The sequence below is a fragment of the Ostrea edulis genome, chromosome 5 (genome assembly GCF_947568905.1).
Source record: "Ostrea edulis chromosome 5, xbOstEdul1.1, whole genome shotgun sequence".
Classification (NCBI taxonomy): domain Eukaryota; kingdom Metazoa; phylum Mollusca; class Bivalvia; order Ostreida; family Ostreidae; genus Ostrea; species Ostrea edulis.
The window spans coordinates 51130863-51148797 of NC_079168.1; the positions used below are offsets into that span (position 1 = coordinate 51130863).

A 17935-nucleotide genomic window follows, 5' to 3' on the forward strand; every position below is an offset into this window, starting at 1 on the left:
CAAAACCCCGTGGAGATGGGAGTGATTGGAGAAAAGGTGAACGATGATTAGTGTTAGCGGGAAGGGCTTTTGCCAATTATGCCACAAAGAAATCAATTACTCGTCACGTAGATGATTGGCACTGGAATAGTACATAAACAAGAACATTGCATGTAATCTAGTAGAGCCAATCAAAGCTTTTCTGGTAACTACAAAATAATATAAATCCATTGATTTACGATAACAATTAACAGGGATTTATCAGTACCTTCTCGCGGGAACCGAAATTCGTCTCCCTAATATTTTTTTTAAAGTCTTATTCTTACCTCCAATAAGTGTCAGTACCTTTCATGAGAAAACATAGTAAAACGGTCATAGCATCCGTCATCCCCCTTATTCACCTCATTTAGCAATACTTCATGATTAATATGTTATAAAGGCACTATGTAAACATCTCCCAACTTTTATAACCCGAATTTTCTTAATTTCCTCAGTTATGGTAATTGCTATGAAGATAGCTCATGATATCATTTTTACTTTCTCAGTTAACTTAAGAGTTGTCTAAACCAAGAGGAAGGCTAAGAAACTATAACAAAGCTTCAAAAAAGGTTAGACTGACTCACATCAAACATGTCAGATCACTGTACTGACACTGGCTGAAATTAGGAAACAAACTAGAAAATGGATTAAGAATTGGAATGCTGCAAGAACTAATACAGTCACGCATATTTGTAAATGCATGTAACTTGTTGTGTCTATGTAATATGTTATGTTGATTGAAATCCCCTTTTACATTGAAACATGAATTCATATCAATTAATATTGCTATGATAATCTAGGGGTAAAGAAAACATATGTAAGAATTAAGAAAGTATATGTAACATAAAAGTTTTGTATAAGAAATAGACAATTTGAAAGTGAAAAGAAGTGCCAGGAAATGCTCAGAATGCAGGATTTTGCACCATTTACCCCAAAGCTACTGGGGGGCCTAGGCGGCCCTCAGACCCGGCCCCCGGCCTATTAGGGGTGATCTTTAAATCAGCTTTTTTTATTTGCTTGCAAAATCAGGTCTGTATATCATAAGAGTATTCCTTATGACAAGACCTATTTTGGGTACTAAGTTTTTAACCTTGTGATCCTGACCTTGGAGTTGCCTTACTTTTAAGAAAACCTAACCTTGACAATATCTCCTGAACTATTTAAAGTAGGGTTTTCATATTTTGTATATAGATTCTTTGGGGCAATAAATTTCATTTGATGTCATGTTGTTTGATTTTGTAACATTGACCTTGGAGTTTGACCCAAAGTTCGAAGTTTTAACTTTAACTTAAACTTTAATTGTACTCATAACGTTTGAATGGTGAGTGGTATATCTTTCATATTCCACGCATGTATTCCTCGTGACAAGACCGTTCTTTTTGATACGAAAGATTTTTTATTTTGTTACCGTGACCTTGGATTTTGACCTACATTTAAAAAGTTGACCTAAGCAATATCTCCTGAACTGTTTAAAGCCTTTTAGCTTTTTGCTATTGTAGACTTTACAGATACAATTTCCTTCATAAAAGCCTCAGATTTCTACATATTGAATGATGGTTGTCATGGCAACTATGTGAACTCCAGAATTCACATAATATGAAACATATTCGAAAAACTAAATATACCACGAAGGTCAACAAAATAAAACATGTTTCTTGTAAATATAAATTTTTGCACTTTCCACGAAAAAGCTCAATGCTGACTGATATGTTCTCTTAAATATACTCTCTGCAAGCTAAGCAAAAACATGGTTCTTCAATTATGCTGACAAACTGTCTTCAGTAGTTTCTTGCAGGTAAAACTTTTGATTCTTATTCTGAACGCCACAAGGTTTCCTTAGAAAATCTTGTACCACTTTTATTGCGTTACCTAAAGATTTTAACAGTGATAAAATGTGTTATACCAGGAGCAAAATATTCATTGTCAAGAACCCAAGGTATTTCAGTCTACGGAGTTCTGATTATGCGAAATTTTTAAGGTTACCGGACACGGTCAGAGAGTTGGAGAATCCTTTGGTCCCGTACTGATTGACTGCGATCACACGGAACTGCTGCGGGCTGCAGGGATTGGGATTGTGGTAGGTGTAGTTCATTTCAGGACCCTATAACGTAATGGGAAAGTAAATAGTAAAAATCCTTCAGTTATATATACATGAATTACAATACAATACCATGTAAAGCAACATGATACTGTGTAACAATTTATAGGAAGCTGTAACTGTAAACTGTAATCCCTTGACCCATAATTTTAATACCTAAGTTTAAAAGGCGTGTTATACAATGTTGCAATGTACAAAAATCGCTATGTTTATATATTGCATTAAATCATATATTAAATAAATCTGATTAAGTTAAAACATTTAATTACATGTACATCCCAACGAAACTTGAAAAATATTGTTGAGAAGACCACAAAAATTCTTCCCGCGAATTCATACTTTAAAAATACTTGTCAAGTAGACTGATGTACCTCGGTTACAAATGTCCATTTCTGGTAACTTCGATACTGGAGTAGGTATCTTGTGTAATATGGAGTGGGCGGAGAGGACCACGTGAGCAATATTTCGGTTTTATTGATGTAGCGGGCACTGAGTAGTGGAAAACTGGCGGATTTATTAACATCTGTCATCATATCAAAATTAATTAGTTGTTTTATTCATTTCATTGATCACTTTTATTCCTTCATTACTGTTCTAGCCTTTTGATGAGGCCAGTACAATGATTTATCGCTACGTGCTCACTCGTTATGTTTTTCTCAGTCCGACATAAACTTATATCACTGATGTTTCACGTTTTAAATATATATCATACCACTGAACTGTCTTTCTGTAACAAACTATTCACAAGGTATATGACGCCGCCATCTTGTTATATATTTGTTTTACCAGCAGCATCGCTTGTAATTTTCGGCTAAAAGTTTGATTTATAACAAAAATTAGACGTCTGCTGTCTAGCAACAACTTAGCTTTTGCATCGTCTTGCTGAACCGGAAATAAAATCAATCAACTGTCAGATATCGGATACTGCTTCTCATAAGTCATGTAAAAACTTGATAAAGGAAAGACGGAAGCACAAATGGGAAGTCCCCTTTGACGCTTGTGCGTGGGGGGAAAGGATCATGGCGCTGAATGCAAGGCAGTGGCACCTCTGCAAACGATAAGATTTTGTGTGGTTTTGGGACAGGCTGGCTCGGGGAGTTTAGTAAATCTACCGCAAACTAACATTTGAATGTTCAGGTGGATATTGCACATGACACCCACCCCCTCCCTCCCCGGAGGTTTGAACTTTGTGCATAGATTCCAACCCACAAAGTTTTGTCACCCATTTGTGACACGACTGAAACAGGACAGGACATTTGAATGTAAATATTACTGTGAACGTTTGAGGGTATGCCTACATACATGTGAGTGGGTGTCAATTCAATTGTGAACTTTTCTTATTGTGTATAACATTTACATTCAACTCATTTTAAACTACAATGAATGTATGAATAAATGAAGTTATCATATTTAACTTTGTGAAAAAAATAAGATATATAGTACCAATCGAGATGTTTATGATTCATTTCTTCGCTACCACATCTTTTCCTTTCAAATTTTACCGCTAATATTATTTACTAATGTTTCAATTACGTTTTAATTTTATCGACCAATGGAAATGGACTATCTCGAAAAGATGTCATCTTCCGCCCTCCCTTTATCGAGTTTTTGCAATGAGAAGCACCAGACGATATCTGACTTTATTTCCAGTTCACCATGACGATTCGAGAGATAAGACCTTGATCGAGTTGTCGCTAGACGGTAGATGACTAATTATTTGCCGAAAACTGCAAGCGATGCAGCTGGTAAAACAAAAACAAGACAGTGGCGTGATATACCTTTTAAATAGTTTGTATATAGAAAGACAGTTCAGTTTTATCATATAAAGTGTATATTCAAAACGTCAAGTACCTGTGCCTTATATTGCCTGGAGTAAGTCTACAAAGGTAACATCAATAATCCCTTTGAATGAATTTTGAAATAGTACACTTGGTTTTACAAATCAAATGAAAACATATTGTTTAGGGATGAGCTGTATGATTTGTGCAATGTGCCTTTTTATCATAAAATATGTAACCATGTTATCTTTAACCAATCTCAAGTAACGTGTTGTAAAATATATTTGATATTCAAAATTTCTTTTATTTAGAGGTAATGCATAAGATGATACTGTGATATAGTAGAACATAGAGAAACTGTGTACTGATAACTTTATAACGATTATTCAAATGACTACGTCAATGAAAATTCGTATACTTACTATGAATAATCAGTATTATGGAATCGCAGGACCCAGCGCATCCCAGGTCCTGTAAAGAGCAAAATGAAATCTGATAGAATGATCATCCTGTAAATAGCATGTAAAGTCAGTATATAAATGTAGAATATTTTGTCTACTTACCTGACACCCAAAAGAAAACTGTTGATTTGGTTGTGTACAAAGTGAAGAGTAGCGAGAATAAATATTCTACAAACGTAAAAGAAAAATATTTAACCATCATATCACCATCGTCATAATCATCATAGTAATGGTTATAATCAACAAGGTCAACACAAAAGTACGCATAGTCATTGACAACGAAAATACAACAGTGCACTCAAACGTACTGAAATGTATGGAAAATCATTATGATCAACAAAGTCAACACGACGGTACGCTCAAATGTATGGAATACCATTATCATCAACAACGTATTTTTAAATGTATGGAAAATCATTGTCATCAACAACTTGTATGGAAAATTGTCATCAACAACGTCAATACAATAGTATTCCCAAAGGTCTGGAATATCATCATTAACTACAACATCAAGTAACACAATTATACGCTCAAATCTATGGAAAATCATTATCATCAACAACATCAATACAATAGTACGCTAAAATATGTGGAAAATTATTATCATTTGATAACTTCTAAAGTGATGACTTAAAAACGATGCTGATTGGAGGAAAATTCCTTTGATTTCTTAGTAAAACAAATTCCGTCCGGAGTCCATCTGCACTAAGCACGTGGGACTACTTTTCTCCGGAATGCGTCTTCCCCGTTCTAATTTTAGCATTATTTATAGAACGGGAATTTCCACACAGGTATTGTAAACTAAATGTATTCGTTTGATGCTACCAAAAATAAACAACGAAAGAGAAGAATAAAATACAAATTGATTTAAAGAAACAACACACATAGGCCTAGTGATGACGTGGCAGAGTAGTCAACTAGATGACGTAGGACACTGACTGGTAGAAGTAGACATATTGTAAACACGAGTTCCTGATATGTATCGTCTGCTTTACGAGTTCGATAACATGACGGAGCAAGCAGCGACTTTTGATCTAGGAGATATTAATGAAATTGAACTGCGTTATAAGGGGCTCAGTCATCGAGGACAATTTAAATGAAGAGGTGTTGAGCTTTTTACTTGTCGGTTGATATTGAAATGGAGCTGAGTCGCATTCTACCGTTTCTACGATCGACAAAACCAGTGTTCAACGTCTCATCGAACGCAATGCAGCATACATCCAGTCACAACTTGTTCTCGTCCTTTATATCTAATTCAGCTTTTAACCAATGCACCTTTAATTTGGCGTATCATCATTTAATTCTGCACAGTAACTCTACCTAACATGAACACGTGGCCAGTTTTGTTGTTGATTTCATCATTGTTACGTATGAGTATTAAACCTACGCGCAATTTCAAAATTTTCAAATTTTCAAAAACGTTAATTGAAGCTTTTTGATGTGAGAAACTATTTGTTTTTTCTATTTTAAAAACATGATTAAATGATAAGAGAAAAAAAATTAAAATTCTTTATTTAATGTTTGTAACGCCAGAACGACGCTTACCAAAATATCGGTTTATAATTTGATTGGTTGATTCAACACAACTCCAAAATAACGACTACTAATGAAATTTGCAATATATTGAATTTGCGGTTTAAGCTTAAGGATTTACAACTAGAGTGTTTATGAAAACTGGTGTAAAGGGAAAGGAATTATTTGCTGTTCTACCCACGGGATATGGTAAAACCGTTTGTATTCAATTTTACCAAAATTACGTTGGGGGGTGGGGTGAAAGTACCACTTCCAGCTGACAAGGATCGCAGTTTTTCAATTGTACATGTAGTATTGATATCCCCATTAGTATCACTGATGAAGGATCAACTAATTAACGTCAAATCTCGGAAATGACTGTTTATGTCAGAGAGAATCAAACGGAAACTAAGCAAGCACTCCCTAGCAGTAACAGTTATTATCATGAGTCTTGATTTGCGGAGACAGCTGAGCGTCTGGTTGAACGAGACTATTTTCAGCTGAAGAGCAAATCACGTGACTCAATTGTGTAATCATTGGAGCAAGCTCGTCGCATCGCTCGCTATCATCATCAATATCAACACAACAGTACGCTCTAATCTATGGAAAATTATTATCATCAATAACGTCAAAACAATAGTACACTCAAATGTATGGAAAATTATTATCGTATAAGAACATGGTTATACTACGTACACATTTGAAAAGAAGCGTAACAAAGTGCTTTTAATCATTCATCATTCGGCATGTCAGTTAAAATTATTTGTCACTCCTTGTCTTCATAAGGTATTGATTTTAAAGTTCAATCTTGATAACATCTAAGAAAACTCTTAAATATCATAAATCAAATATGTAACTATGATATTTACGATTGTACTTACTGGACTGTCGGCGAGTAAAGTCGAACATTGTAACTTGCACAGGTATCGTGACGTCAGACTATCGAAAGCACCACTCACACCCCCTGCCCCTACACCCAACACGGCAAAAAACAATACGAGGATCCTTACATCCTTCTGTGTTCTCATATTTTGTCACAAGGTAAATATTCACATCTATTCTTTGTCCCCAGCATGCTAGATGGGGACATAGCAATTCTTAGTGGCCCTGTGAATGCGTCATGTGGTGCGATAAGATATGTTACGTTTGATAGGGTCTTCGAGAGTGTGTTCTTATTAACCAAGGAAGCTAAAGGTCTTTCTGTATTAATATTAAGATAAGGTCAATTTTCGTTTATTTTTAAAATACTAGTAATTCAATAAATGTGTCAGGCTGCTGATAACCAATCATCTATGGGTTATATATGGCTCTGATTTGTTTACGAAACCAAACTTTACGAACTAAAAAAAAACACCTGAGAAAATTATGTTCATTGTGGGTCTACTTGAAGATCAAATGCGATATCAAAGTCAACGAAACATCCCCATTAGTCCACTACATCAAGTTTTAGTTGTTTTTCGGTATTTTCCAACGGAATCCTTCTATTTGACACTTGCAGACACGTTGCTAGTATTCAAGAGTGACTCTGAGAAAGTTTGGTGGCATGGCAATTTTGACAAAATCTCTGCTGAAGTGAGAAACGTGAAATGGAATCCGAGTTTACATTTATATATGTTGTTGGTGGCCCCGAGTTTACATTTATATATGTTGGTGGTGGCCCCGAGGCCAACTCTGCGGGATAAACTCCTAATAAAACCATCCATTTACAGCGCAACTTCAGCACACGATTCAGGTCTTATATCTATGACTTTATAAACAGTCGTCTCAAAAAATTAGCAAAGAGAATTATTTATTTAAAAAATGCCTTCAAACATATTTGAAGGTACATTTTGACAAAGTATTAAAGACTCAATCGAACTAAAGACAACTTCAGTAAAACTGGCTTGTACTTACGTCATGTTAGGTTACCGGTTAGTTGGAACCTCGTTGATCTGTTTTAATATTTTTGCTTTATATTTACAGACTACTACGTCTATGTTAACTATTTTAACACGATTATTGTTACAAATTTTTTTCCACATAATTATGTGATACCCAGATTAAGGTATGGAAACGTCTCTGCTACAACAGAAGCAGATTAGTGTTCTCGAATCATATTACGGATATGTACTTCGACTTATTCAAAGCTTAACTTCCCGAACTCTTAGGAGCATTTCTTACCTACTATTAGGAGCAAAGCCAATTGAAGCAGAATTTCACATCAGAGCTGTAACATGTCTTGGGAATATCATCAGATCAAAAAACACATCTCTCAATCATATTTTAGAATGCCAAGTTCATGTGAAAGCAAGTACCTCAAAAACAGGTACTTGCTTTCACATGAACTTATCTACACCTACATTAAAAAACTTCTACTCCAATATCACGTACCGGATATACTCAACATCAAACAAACAATGCCGGATAAAGAAACCTTGAAACGAATTGTTAACAAATCCGTAAACAATAGCTAAAATGAATATCTTGTCAATGATTGTCACTCCAAATCTACATTGAAATTCTGCAATATCAATCAATTAAAAATAGGTCGTGTACATCCCATTTAGAACATGGTAAACAGTAACGCAAACGACACGAAATGTGCCATTACTAAAGCTAGATTTTTCACAGGCAATCTCTCACAGGCATATCATTATAATCAAATGGTAGATTAAAATTTGCTTGTGATGGTATTACAGTTACAACTAGAAAGACTTGCATTCCCCTGAAATATAAACTCTCCTTTAACTCAGATTTTCCATCCACATTGTGGTCAAAACTATATGAATCGATTACTGTTCCAGGTTTAACATACCCCTCAGAAACATGGATCTCCTAATCTAATACAAACAGCAATTTTGGAAAAGCACCATTTGAAATTTTCCTCATGAAGAACATTCTAGGTGTACACAATAAAGCATCCAACTTAGCTGCAAAAACTGAATTAGGCATACCCCACATGTCAAAATATATCAGCTCGCATCTAATTTCTGATTCAGATTGGACAATCTGGCAAAATCAAAGGCTAATCTGAAAAATACATTCTTGAATTAAATTCACCGATGAAGATAAATAATGTTGGTAGATGTCACAACCAAACCTTGGTTCTTAAATAGGTTCTTTGTCATAGCTACCTAAATGTTGTAAATCTCAGGGATAACCTCCGTCAATCGGGGAACGAAACAATATAAATTTATTTACATACGTACAAAAATTAAGAAAATCGAGAGAAAAATCCATGACTGTCACATGTAGACTCCAGATGACAACACCTGATAACGCCCAAACAGTGTTTTCACGGAGTTAACCAGGAACACTAGTCGTTAAATCAAGAATAGCGTCTAATATATATTGTGGCGAGTAGATATGATCAGGTTGAATACGCACAATCGACCATACCAATGGATGATAAATAAAAAATATGGTCACCTACAATTTGTACAATACGGGTTCAAATATGAAGGACATAAGACCGGTAATAAGAAAAGTCATTGCATTGTCAACAAACTTCGTATCGGTATATAATTATGTAGGACTCCAGAGTGTGTTGGGACTCCAAAAGTACGATGGTCTGTGCCAAACCTCGATGATATAACACGCCAAAGTGTGATGGTCCCCACTCTTGCGATGGTGTGGGACGAACGATGGTATGATACGCCAAAGCGCGATGGCGTGACACGCCGTCCGTTGGTTTGCAAAGTTGAATGGATACAGTTTTTAGATACAGACAATACCAATGTTTCATCCCAAAAAAATCCATGCAAAAAACCTGAACCGATAATACAGAAAGAAAGGTGATAACTTATTTAATTATTAAACACAAAATTTTCAAACCCGAAATTGCATAGAACGTTTTGCGTTATGGAATTTATAACAAGTGCAGAGAAAATAATACATAGTCACGGATTAAAGCATATTTGGGCGAAGCAGATCTTTCGACTTCAAATGTACTTTGCTGTTTTCACAGTCTTCAACAGCGTAAACCTTGCCCTTTCTATCGTCCTGTCAATCTTAATTACCCGTCCCTTCCTCCGGTATCCCGAAGACGTTGGTGCCAGCAGAAGGAAACTAGTTGGATTTAAAATCTACGACGTCATTCACTGCGGGGTCGGATACCTGTAGTGCTGTTAGCTTTTTGGAAAACAGTTCCAGTGGATGTACTTCACTGTTCCAGTGATCAATATTCTGATAGCTATTTTTTCACTTGAAAATCATTAATCGAATTGTTTGTGCAATGTACACGTAATTTGGTTTGAGTTGATAAAAATCGTTACCTCAGATAGTACAAGGAATCTGAGTATTTATTTCTCTCATGACAGACCAATACTGTTCCGTTCTGTGGTTATTCATCTCCCGCTTCAATTCATACATGAAAAAAACTTCGTTGGGGCAAACTGATATTTCACTTCTTCGGTTTGATTTTGAAAGACGTTAGGAATGACATCATAATAACGTGACGACACAAACATTACTTTACCCCGAACCATCGGACTTTGGCAGTAGAATATCTATAGGAAAGGGACCATCGGACTTTGGCATGACCAAAGCACTTTTTGCTCCCATAACATCAACAAACCACCGTACTTTGGCGCAGGCCATCTCTCACATGTTGACTCTAAGTGCCACACCCTGGGATCTCGCCTCAGCTGGCGTGCTAAATCATGTGAGGGGTGATGTTGACACTGCATCTCTGGGCGAAGGATCTCCACGAGGAAGTCACCGGCCAGGGCTGAGGACTCCAAGACGAACTCCGTGATCAGGGCGAGCCACCAGATATTGGATGACATCAACTAAGGTCAGGCCTGCAGAGGGATAGGCTCCGTCAGGCGACACACTACATGATGTTGGACATGACACCAATGACTACACCGGATTGGTCGTCGCCCGGGTCAACAAGGACTGCGCCTCCTATCTTCCATCAGGGCAGAAGTGACAAGTATATTACTGGTGGAACCCCAACAGAGAGGATCTTTGGAAGAGATCGCATTACCATCGCAACGTGGAATGTAAGAACACTTGTCCAAACAGAGAAATTACAATAACCATTCAAGAACTGGACACGTATAACTGGTAGGAGGAATTTTTGTGAACATATTACCAAGGATGAACATGTATTCTACTACAGAGGTGAAGTTGACAAACTCACCAACGGCAAAGGCTTTCTTGTCAACAAGAATATCAGGAACTCAGTGATCGGATGATGCCCAGTATCAAGCCGGTTTATAACTATCCGCCTCAGATTAGCCCCTTTCAACATCACGGTGGTACAAGCTTATGCACCAACATCAGATGAAGAAGTGGAAATATTATGGCATCTTCGACAAGGTCAACACGAAAGAGATCCCGATTATCCAGGGAGATTGGAATGCAAAGGTGGGTTGTGACGCACTGAGAGACTTTATCAATTTCTGCGGACCCTCCTGTAATGCGAATACAAACGAGAGAGGACTCCAATTACTGGAATTTGCCAGCTATAACGACATGGTAATTAAAAAAAAACATTTGGAGCACAAGGTGTCCCGGCGCTGGACGTGGCATACACCCAACAAAATTCATCATAACCAAATTGATTACATGTTGGTACAAAACGGTATAAATCTGGCATCAACAGAGCTATGACGAGGACAGACGTGGGCAATGACAACGACGTGGTGCTCCTGAACTTCAGAAACAAGCTGAAGATTATCAAACCACAGAACATCAGACTCAAGTTCAACCTTGACAGATTGTATGATCCTACCATCGCCGATTCCTTCCAAGCAAAAATCGGAGGGAATTTTGCTGCGCTGCTTGTATTCCATGAAGGCGTAGAGAACATGACCACCAGTTTCAATGCAGTGATGATAGAAACAGCAAATGAACTAATTGGCAAGTACCGCTGGAAAACACAACCATGAGTCACAGGCAACATCTTGGATATGTGTGACAAACAAAGAGACCTTAAAAAGTCAAGAACACAAAAGGAACAAGGGATACAGAGAGATCAACAAAGCGATAAGGAAAGTCATGAAAAAGGCTAAAGAAGAATGGATTGAGAAACAGTGCACAAAATCGAAGAAAGTCATAAACAAGGTTAAAGAAGAATGGATTGTGAAACAATTCACAAAAATTGAAGAAAATATATCTAAGAACAACATAAGAGTCTATCAAATTGCAAAAGAGCTCATGCAGCGAAAGCAAGCAAGAGTCAATAACATCGAAGACAGAGAAGGAAACTGCCTCACAGAAGATAAACCTATCATTGACAGATGGACAAATTACTGTTTGGAACTCTACAACCGTCAGACACAAGGTGACCACAGCGTACTTACAAGTCAGGACTCGTCGGAGGAGGATGACTTCACAATCCTTTAACAAGAAGTTGAGGCAGCAATCAAATCGCTGAAAATGGGAAAACAGCAGCAGATAAGCTTGATTGATGTTTTCCGCCACACTCAACAATCCAGATACAATGTACAGTACCTGGGAAGAGACCACCGACCTTCCGCAAGTAAATTGAGAAACTTTCTATGAGGTGAGAGGCTGTGTGATTCTTAGCGCGATGCTCTAACCACTCGGCCACGGAGGCCCCAGCAGCAGGTATTGACAACATCTCAGTGGAGCTGATCAAACACGGGGGACACCATTGACATATATCCTCACAAGAATTTGCTACAAAATCTGGCATACCGGAGACTGGACAACACCTTGGACTCAATCACTCATCATTACACTGCCCAGAAAGGCAATATACAGCAATACCAGAACTATCGAACGATCAGCCTCATAAGCCATGCTAGTAAAGTGATGCAGAAAGTCATCTTAAACAGGCTGAAACCACAGGCGGAAGAGATCATCGCCGAAGAATAGGCAGGTTTTCGCTCAAATAGAATCACCACAGAACAGATATTCAGTCTGTGGGCCACAATGAGGAAGTGTAACAAAGGACAAAAGCTTATCCAGATTATCAAGGATCTATACACAAAACCCACCAGCGCAGTAGTTGTTCAAGGTAGAATGGTACCATACTTCAGCGGGAGTCTATCGAGGCTGCCTCCTGTCGCCGACACTGTTCAACATCTTCCTTCAGCGCATAATGAATTATGCTTTAGAAGATCACACTGGCACAGTCAGCATTGGAGCATGGACAATCACCAACCTCAGGTTCGCTGACGATATCGACGGACTGGTAGGAAATGAGCAGGAACTGGCTAACCTAGTAAACCACCTGGATGAAACATCCTCCAGATACGGAATGGAGAACAGTGCCCAACCAATCACTACTAAGATCACAGTCAGTGGAAAAGAAATTGAAACTCTTGACCACTTCAAGTACCTTGGAGTAATTATCAGTGAAGAAGGCTCAAAGACCGAAATTTTCGCAAAAGTTGCACAAACAGCAGCAGCAATGGCAAAGCTGTAAAGCATCTGGAAAGACCGAAACATCTCTCTCAGGTCCAAGGTCAAGCTACTGTATGCATTGGTTACCTCTATTCTCCTGTATACGTGCGAATCCTGGACACTGAATGCAGATCTGAAAAGGAGGATGCAGGCAGTGGAGATGAGATGCCTCAAATGACTCCTTGGCACGAACCAAATTATCAACGAAGAAGTCCCACAAACCTTCACCCAACAAGTAATGCACTATTGAGACCTACTGACCACAGGTAAGAAGAGGAACCTCAGATGGTATGGGCATGCGTCAAGATCAGATGGGCTCTCCAACACCATATTACAAGGAACGGCGCAGAGGAAGAAATTGGCAGACAATATCACTGAATAGACCAAAAAGAACTCCACAACCCAGACACTTGCCCACAACCGCGACAAGTGGAGCCAGTTGCTGCAGCGTTGGTCACTGCAGCGTCCCTTCGACCCGGCGAATTATGGTACCAGTGAACAGAACAGTGAACATCGCCTTTGGCGTGACCACCCCACTTTAGAGTCTTACAAATATATTATACGCATAAGAAGCTTTGATACTATATACGTTTATTTACTACATTTAAAAATTACCGAACATTGACAATGCCATTGAATACCATGCAGAAAATGCCAGAAATATTGTATAGAAGAAATAAAACTTGCTGAGCTGTCGCATTTCAAAACTATACAATCATATATACAGAAATGAGTAGGTGCCTCAGACGTCCACATAGGATATTATTTTATTCCTAAATCAAATAGCAAGGGATATTAAAACAACGCCCAAGTTCACTCAACATAGGTCGTCAATGGCACACGTTTGTCTTCGACCGGCTAAACCTGACTACTGTCCAAAGCCAGCTACTCGAATACGGCCACACAGTGACCAATCAAGCGTACAGGGCTCCTGTACAGTGGCACGTGCAAATAGAAGTGGTACAATCATGTGACAATAGAGTTTAATGAAAGCTTAGAACAAAGAATGTTGAATATTACCTGTGATACAACTCTTTGGTTCTAAACTTCATGATTTCTTAGTATATAAAACCATTGATGAATTAAACCATGTTAATAACACCCAATGTGAAAAACTCTCATTCCATAGTACATTATTCAACTACAATGACAAAAAAACTAGAAACACAAATAAAACTCTGAAGGAGTTCTGAAGCTATCAGAGTGTTCAGTATTTAAAGTTATTATGAAAATCAATAAATCACCTGGCTCAGTTGGTTTTACAGTAGAATTATAATTTTTAAAAATTGGAAGGATTTTGGGGTATTTATCTATTGTTCATTGAATGAAGCCTATCTTATTCCTAAGGAATAATAACTTGTATTCCATTTGTATTTTGGTCTATAAGATAGGTTCCAGTACCATATCCAACCGTATTCAAAAGGTTCTTAATGACATAAGGGACAATCGAAAGAGAGGGACGATTCTTTGGTGAAAATACTCGTGTATATGGCCTTATTAACTGTCTAAGAAAAGAAAAACAATTTAGACTGCTCCTACTAGATTTTGAAAAAAGCTTTTGGCTCGTTGGAATGGGATTTTATTGTCAAGGCTCTTACAGATTACAGTCAAATACTATATCATAATCATAGTTATGAAGAAAGTGCTTTTGTATGAAAGATTGTATGCATGTGTGAGATTTTGTGTGTGATATCATGTGTGTATATGTTATTGTAAATTTCTGAAAATAAAGCATTAAAAAAAGAAATACAACTATATTTGTGTCTTCCAGTTCACAAAAACCTACGCTTTTATCTTAGAAAACTAAGAATAATTGTTATCAGTTATGTATAGATACAGGTAGATATTGTAATCCTGCCATTCCTGGAGAAAACAGATTTTGCTACCATTGTAAGACCAGTGTTGAAGATGAAAAACATTTTTACTTGATCGCACTTTATGCAAAAGTATTCAAAAATATATAATAATTCTGTATCTTGTTTATTGAATCCTCGCAATATTGTGTCTACAAAATAGAGTTTATGAAATATGAAATAAACTAATTTTTGGCAAACTGTAGGCTTGTATATCTTATTAGAGTTATCTCTCTTGTACTGTTCATGTTTAGCGCAAGGGGAGGTAATTTTGATTGTTGAGTTACGCAACTTTGCATATAGAGGGCGCATATTGGCGCATTCAAGAAATTTCTTTTAATGGCTGGACAAGTCCAGAGTAAACAAAATTTCCTCACCTCCCACCCTGATGCATGATTTGTTAATTGGGGGGGGGGGGGGTAGATATGCTAATAGTCTAGTTGGCAGTTGATCGATGAAACTTGAAGATGATGTTGAAGCTAGTTAATGTTTGATATGGGGGGTGTTAAGTTCCCCATCGACCATCTTTGGTGGGCCATATAATTGTGGATATTAAATGTATGTTGATTGTGATGTTTCATCATGTATATCTTGTTTATTATTGGTTGTATTTACCATTGCATATTATCTGTCATTTACATTAATAAATGACATTTTTCACATCAACAAGATTTTGTCATTCAGATCCACCAAACTAGCACACACTGTGTTGACAAAAAAGAAATTTGTATATATATCAGAAACTCTTTATACCTTAGAAACAAAGGCTTCAGCATCGACCAATGCCTGCATTGGATGACTTTAAAGTCGGTCAATGCCTGCATTGGCTGTTGAAAGAGTGATACAATGCCTGCATTGGCTCTTCAGATGGTGGTCTAATGCCTACATTGGCTCTTGACAGAGTCGTCCAATGTCTACGTTGGCTCTTGAGGCAGTGCTCCAAAGCCGCCAGCATTAACTCTTGAGATGGTGGTCCAATGCCCGCATTGACTCTTGAGATGGTGGTCCAATGCCCGCATTGACTCTTGAGATGGTGGTCCAATGCCTGAACTGGCTCTTAAGAGAGTGGTCCAATGCCTGTTTGGCTCTTAGGAGAGTCGCCTAACGCTTGAATTGACTCTTGAGAGTCACCCAATGCATGCATTGGCTCTTGACAGAGTTGCCCATTGCCTGCATTGACTCAAGAAAGAGTATTTCAATGCCAGCATTGGTTCCAACTTCCCAAGAGAGTAGTCCAGTGTCTACATTGGCCCTTGAAAGAGAGGCAAAATGCCTGCATTGGTTGTTAAGTGGTCTAATACCTGCATTGGCCATTGAGATTCACCCAATACCTGCATTGACTCTTGGGAGATTTGTACAATGCTAGAGCCACACAGTACTGGTATTTGCTCTTGGGATAGTCATGGAACTTTAAAATGAAAATATTCTTCTATATTACTTTCATTTGCGAGAAATACCCATTCAATGTTTCGTTTCATAATAGTGGTTGCTGCATTGCAAACTCATTCAATTTCCTCATTTTTATTCATATTGATCGGATCCAATTAAGTAATGACATAACTATCGATTTCAAGCGCATTTATGATTCGTATAAAAACAAATTGAGAAATGGATAAAAGTTGCAACAAAAATTATCAACAGTATGTTGATGTTTCTATTCCAATTTTCTCTGGTCATTTTTGTGAATGAATAGTTTACACCATATCCGATGTGACAACGTTTAGAATAAATTACCTCAAATTCAATCATTTTGAGTGTAAAAACCAATGTTTCTTTTCAAAGCACTCCAATACAGGCATTGTTTGATGTTGTCCGATACAGGCATTGATTGTCTTCATCATAATCAATATTAAGTATCAATACTTCAGTCAGGAGAACAATTCTAAAACTAAGGAGTTCGTTTTATGCAACAAAAAGAAAAAAAATTGTTTTTCCGCGTCAAAAGATAAGAACTACAAAAATGTATTTACCAGTTTCAAATCCTTGGTGCGTCCTGCGAATCAGACCGATAAAGAGCCTCCGCAGTAGCCATGAGTCAATTAAATTCAGAATAACATATTAAACTTACTTTTATTGTGAAGTTTCATTTTTAAAATTATATCAATATAACTTCTGACTGAGTTTTCCTTAAAATGTGTGGTTGGGGGTAGGTGCGTGCGTGCGTTTTAGATCCGTGTCAAAAGATCTAGTATTAATTAGATAGAATTTACTTTTAAAGTTAGGATTTTTCACCTTTAGATAATACCGTCACCGTCAACCCCGAGGAACTTAACAAACCGCCTGCCAAAACCATCAAATGAATCCGTTTTGTTGTTATAGTGACAATGACATCATTTAGATCTATCTGCGTTTTGTTTTGTTTGTTTTTTAAAGTACGCATCTGAGTATTGCACCTAATCATATCTAAACCTTGTGTAACCAGGTAACATTATTTAGTACTTGGGCAAAATATAAAAATATTTCAAGCATGACATAATGTTAATAAATTGCGAAACTTGACACCCAAATTAAGGAATGAAAGAAAGGGCTTGATTTATGTAGATTATATTGTGTGTGAAAATAATATATTGGAACGGAAGTCATAAATCTCAAATGATGTCTGTACAGTTTGATGAAGAAATGCACGGATCCAGAAAAAAAATTGAAGGGGGTCAAAAATATGGACCTTACATTAAGTATTTAATTAAACACTGAAACTATATATCTTGGAATAGGACAACACTTTGCTTTACTTCAAACGGGAAAGCGCCAATCAATATTACTGGTACCCGCTTCACGTCATTATCACTGATACCCTCTTCACAATTAACATTGATACTCGCTTCACACTCGCCTGGTATTGCTGGACTTCATCAA

General features: G+C 37.3%; 1 protein-coding gene across 2 annotated transcripts in view; it reads right to left on the bottom strand.

Moving 5' to 3' along the window:
* The window catches only part of LOC125649973 (uncharacterized), an 82496-nt gene extending 75481 nt beyond the window's left edge, over positions 1-7015 (bottom strand). Inside the window, exons 1-5 of one of the 2 annotated variants that reach the window (XM_048877885.2) lie at positions 6749-7015; positions 4458-4523; positions 4317-4365; positions 2488-2639; positions 2002-2119 (exon numbers count right to left, since the gene is read on the bottom strand). In XM_048877885.2, coding sequence (XP_048733842.2) covers positions 2002-2119; positions 2488-2639; positions 4317-4365; positions 4458-4523; positions 6749-6895 — 532 coding nt within the window. In that variant the 5' untranslated portion in view covers positions 6896-7015. The remainder of the gene's footprint in view (positions 1-2001; positions 2120-2487; positions 2640-4316; positions 4366-4457; positions 4524-6748) is intronic. The other variant, XM_048877886.2, reaches the window with a different exon arrangement.
* Positions 7016-17935: the final 10920 nt, after the last annotated feature.